Here is a 5300-nt window from a genome sequence, read left to right on the forward strand (position 1 = left end):
CAGTGTTGAATACAAAGAAGCCTTGCAGGTTCTTAAAGTTATCTATCAGCTTTCTAATCCAATCTAAGTATAGATCCATGGTCTCCTTCATGATAGTATAGTAACTATAGGCAAAGTTATTTACCACTTCTTACCTTGATCCAAATAAAGCATTGGAACTTCCATGTATATACTCACTTATAGTAAATATTTCAACTTACAATCATCATGCACACAAAAAAATAAAATAAAATAAAATAAAATAAATCTTATTGATGTTTATACATTCCAATAAGTCCATTCATTCATGGATAGACTTTCCTACTAAAAAGATATATTAAGTCAATCCAAATATATTGAGTCAATCCAAAATTATTGAGATTTTTATTCTTAATGGATATTTATAATCCACTTATTTTCATAAGACATTGATGATAGAAATCTCAATAAAGTACAAAAATTCTACAACAAATACAATAAGTCAAGCTACATATATATAGATATATATATATATATATATATATATATATTATGAAAGTATATTAATCTATAATGAGAGAAGCAAAACATGCAAATCCTTCTTCTAAAGAATCAACTTAATAAAGATGAATCTTTGTAAGATTTTAGAATACTTAAACACTATGGAACTTGAATGGAAAGTCAAAAAACTCCAAGACCTCCTTCCAAGACTTAAAACTTAAGTCTCAAGCTTGTAGTAGCTCTATGCCCTACAACATATTCTAACATAGATCACTACATTTTGATATTGACGAAAACATTGTTAAAAAAATAAATTATATATACTTATATGTAAAGAAGGAGAGAAAATATTTAAATAAAAATAGATAAAAATATGCTTGAAACAAGCTATTGTTTAAAAAAATTGAGAATATTAAAGCAAAGAAGAAAACTATTTAAACTTCTATATACATTAAAAATAAGTTTTAAATATTAAATATAAAAAATTATTAATGCTACATCTTCAATTGATATTATTATATTCCATGTAACTTCCATACATCTCAAATGGACTAAACAACAAATTTCTATATTTAGAATATATTTATATTAAATTCCAATATTTAATCATAATATTCAATTCCAATATTGAATATTTTATAAAAAAATATGTAACAAAATATTATTCTTCAAATTTTATTCCTTCTAATTAAAACTTTATTACTCCCTAATATTATCTCTTGATTCAAACTTTATCATCCCTTAATATAAAATCAAAGAAGAAAGAGAGTTGAATCAAGCAAAGTAATTTTTGATATTTGACCCACCTCTCTTTTGATATTTCAATTTCAAAATCACTCACCTCACAAGGTGGGTGATATGATGAAATATCACCATAAAGCCCATGCATACATCCCAAATGAAATATCACCATAAAGACCATGTTTGAAACCCCTATGTTATATAATTGAAGAAAAACGTTTCGGAACATATAAAGTCAACAAGGCTATTTTTACTGTTCTTATTCTTAGTGTTATTTCTTCAAATTGCATTAAAAATTACCGCAAAGAAGTTCAACGTGTAAAGAATGAAGTTCCTTCGTATCTGGATTGGGTTAAGAGTTGAATTGACTGCATTGTGAGCATTATTCCAAGCCCACAAAAGAATACACCGAACGTCTCAAAAGAAGATATTTACCTCCTCAATCCAACGTGGTACTTATGCAACAGTTGACAAAAACCACATCATACCACAACCTGGATGACAGCTCATTAAATTCAATGCTCAAACTGTGGATTGCAGGCATGTCCTACAAATGGGTTCCAATCCTTAACAGGGAAAAATACTCACCATGATATACCTTCACACAAACCTTCACTGCTCTGAACAATATTTATGAAGAAAAGTAATAAATAAATAGATAAGTGAATGTTTGAATAACTGGGATACCAACAAAGTTTCTTTTTCTTCTGCTGCTGCTTCTTCGTCGTCAACATCAAAAGCATGATCACATGTGTCTCCTCTAGCATGCTGCAATTTCTAGATCTTCACTGCTTCAACTTCCTGGTGATCTCGGCGGTGAGCTTCCCCTGGTGGAATGCTTGTTCCAGTTCCAGCTTCGTGGGCTGTCTAGTGCCGTCTCCCGCAAGAGTGCCTGCTCCGTATGGTGAGCCGCCCTTCACCTCATTCATCTCGAACATTCCTGCACCGAACGTGTACCCGATAGGGACGTAGATCATGCCGTGATGCGTGAGCTGTGTGATGGCTGTCAACCTGGAATGTGCACCAAATGGTGTAGTCAGTCGGTAGTCAACTATTCTGTGAAGCATGATCTAGGTTGGAATGACAGCAACGGGGACTTGCAAGCGAGAGAGAGAGAGCTGATCAGAATGAGGATACTTACGCAGTGGTCTCCTGGCCGCCTCCCTGAGAACCAGTGCTGAAGAAGATCCCCGCAGGCTTTCCAGCCAGTGATTGTGTCCTCCACAATCCACCGGTAGCATCTAGAAACGCCTTGAATTGGGCGGCCATCATACCAAATCGAGTGGGAAAGCCGAACAGGAACCCATCGGCATCAGGGAGTTGAGCTGGGCTGATGGGAGGCACGTCGGACTTGGCTGGCGCACCCATCTTTCCCAAAACCTCTGCTGGCAAAGTCTCCGGCACCTGCAATTCTCAATGTATCCAACTTCTCAGTAAATCCAAAAACATCTTTCAGTCAGATACCCTCGCCCCAATAAAAGAAAAGAAAAGATATAAAGCACCAATTGTCTCCAAGGTCTGCACAGCCCTGAAAGGCACATCACAATTCACATATCCTGACGGTGCCACTCTCTCTCAAGGTCGTCTATAATCTAAAGGTACCGATATCAGCACGAGTTTTAAAGAACGAGAGCATCACCATCAAAAACTTACTTGATACAAAGTCACTTCGACACCCTCAACACTCTCGGCCCCCCGTTTGATTTCTTTCGCAAGTGTTTCGATGTGACCATACATGGAATAGTACCTGCGGCACCATTGGGATACGATTACATCACACACCGCAACAGAACTCACGGACGCCTTAATCATCACCCAAACATGTTCCAACAATGCAGTGTAATAGATACACTGCGCTTTCTGTCTCAGCTGGCACAAGCCGAAACATTAGAAGAAAAAAAGGCTATCCACCCTATCTCTGCCCTGTAGCAGACGCTTCCAATCACACTCTTATCTTCAACACCATTCATTGACAAACCTCTGGTTGAAATCTAACCTCTAGCCAACAAGCTTAACTCTGAACAACCAAACCATCTCACAGACACACATTGACTGCCAAATTCCGCCACGTCCAGTTCCCAAATCCACAGCATCCGTCTCAAAACAAAAAGAAACCAAGGCCTCCACGACCAAATAACTGTCACTTCCCCCACCGTTTATACACCTCCACATCACATCTCGCACCGCACACAACCCATATCCATCCATGTCTGGAACACCAAAATTTACTACGGAAAATAAATAAATCACAACTATATACAAAACCCTCACTCACTCTCTCTCTCGCTCGCTCTCTCTCTCTCTCTCTCTCTCTCTCGCTCTCTCTCTCTCTCGCGCACACATACACACACTCACTCACTCACTCAGAACACAGTCAGGTGACAGCAACTTACACAATGTACACCTTGGTGGCCATGGTTGGTGGCTGGCTTGAGGAATGTAGCAAACAGAAAATGAATGCGCTCCGCGTCAATGGGAGACAATCGAGCTGCAGAAAGCAAAGCTAGGATGCAAGATCAGGAAGAATTGGAACACTATATGTACAAAGGGGGAAAATCCAATATCCCCAGTACTTTATCAATAATTCATTGAATAGGGTTATCAGTGCGTAGCAGACTGGGTAGTGGGGTAGGGAAACTGCTAGCGAAGTATCACATAGGGATTTGTGTTTTTTTTATTCCTCGTTACGTGAGTTCGTGGTGGGTCTTTTGCATTAAATTTAGGGTCTCCGTGGGAGAAAGTTTGCGAGTTCTCGGGCTCCTGATTTGGATGGTAGTACATATTATATTGTGCCCACCTGCGCGTTGAGACTTATAGGAAGTGATGACCTGAGCCTGACGCATTCATCAGTGCCAGATCACACGGTATCGGCCGCAGTTCGAATCTCTACTTCTACAATGATGATGCAATCTTGTGGACTGCTCAATCCGTGATTTGTTGGATTGAGTATTATCGGCCAGATACTGCGGAGTCAAGTGCATGTGTACAAATAAGTTCGATACTTCCAAATGTAAGGGTAATCTGTTTCTTACAACAACTTAGTGTTATTTGTGAATGATTCTTCTTCATTAATGTAGCTTACATAACCTTCTTTTGTGTTTTATAAGGTTTTTAATAGTGATTTTGATATTTTTTTTTTTTTTTTAATTCTGTTATTGACATCAATGTTCAATGAAGTTTATTTGTATTTCTTGTTGTGAAACAATATAAAAAGTTAAGCTTTAATCTTGTTTTGGATTCTCAGACAGTTATTGATTTTTCACAATTGTAAAATATTTCTAAAATTAGATATTGAACTTTAAAAATGTGATTTTTAGAAGAAAAATATAAGAAATAATTATTTGAATAGACTAAATATGAGTTATTAAAACCATTTATTTCTTTTTTGGCTAGTGTCTCTCTCTCTCTCTCTCTCTCTCTACATATATATATATATATATATTTATATATCTATTTTTATAGAGGTAAGTAAATAATTTATGTACAATATAATATCAAGTGAATCAAAAGTAGGAGTTAATTAATATACAACTTTTGATAATAAGTGTTTCAATCAAGATGTTCAAAATAAAAATTATAAGTGAAAAGACTTCTAATATCAAAGCCACATATCTAAATATATTACAAAGCATAGATACTACAAAGGATGAACAAAGGTCAAAATAAAAAGGTATTTTTAAAATAAGAAGGGATTGAAATAATTATTGCCAAACACTAAAAATTTAAGTGTTTTAAAATATGATAAACCTAAATATAATTGTAGATTCAACTTTCACATTGCAATTTCTTTTGAAGAAATTAATATGATTTTTTACCAATCTAGCATATTTTTATTTATTTTTATTTAGTAATAATTTATTCTAATTATTTAATGAATATGGATATAATACTATTTAAATTTTTGTATTGAAGATATTAACTTTAAGGTATAAATTTTATAAAAATTTATCTTAATTATGGTTACTAATAATAATTTTACTTAAAAACTAGCTAATATATAACACTACATTATATATATATATATATATATATATATGTATGTGTGTGTGTGTGTGTATGCATATTTGATATTTTTATGGATTTATTAGTAAAGAATATAA

The 5300-nt window shown here is 34.6% G+C and overlaps 1 protein-coding gene across 1 annotated transcript; it reads right to left on the minus strand.

Annotated features, from left to right (window-relative positions):
• Positions 1-1830: 1830 nt before the first annotated feature.
• Positions 1831-3700, minus strand: LOC112280527 (putative NAD(P)H dehydrogenase (quinone) FQR1-like 1). The gene is made up of 4 exons (XM_024516116.3): positions 3594-3700; positions 2854-2947; positions 2342-2604; positions 1831-2211 (listed from the first exon to the last, which is right to left on the minus strand). Exons 1-4 carry the CDS (start codon positions 3614-3616, stop codon positions 1986-1988), a joined length of 606 nt encoding a protein of 201 aa, XP_024371884.1. The 5' UTR covers positions 3617-3700; the 3' UTR covers positions 1831-1985.
• Between the last annotated feature and the right edge of the window lie 1600 nt (positions 3701-5300).

This window comes from Physcomitrium patens, chromosome 3, assembly GCF_059467195.1.
Source record: "Physcomitrium patens ecotype Gransden chromosome 3, ASM5946719v1, whole genome shotgun sequence".
In the NCBI taxonomy this organism is placed as follows: Eukaryota; Viridiplantae; Streptophyta; class Bryopsida; order Funariales; family Funariaceae; genus Physcomitrium; species Physcomitrium patens.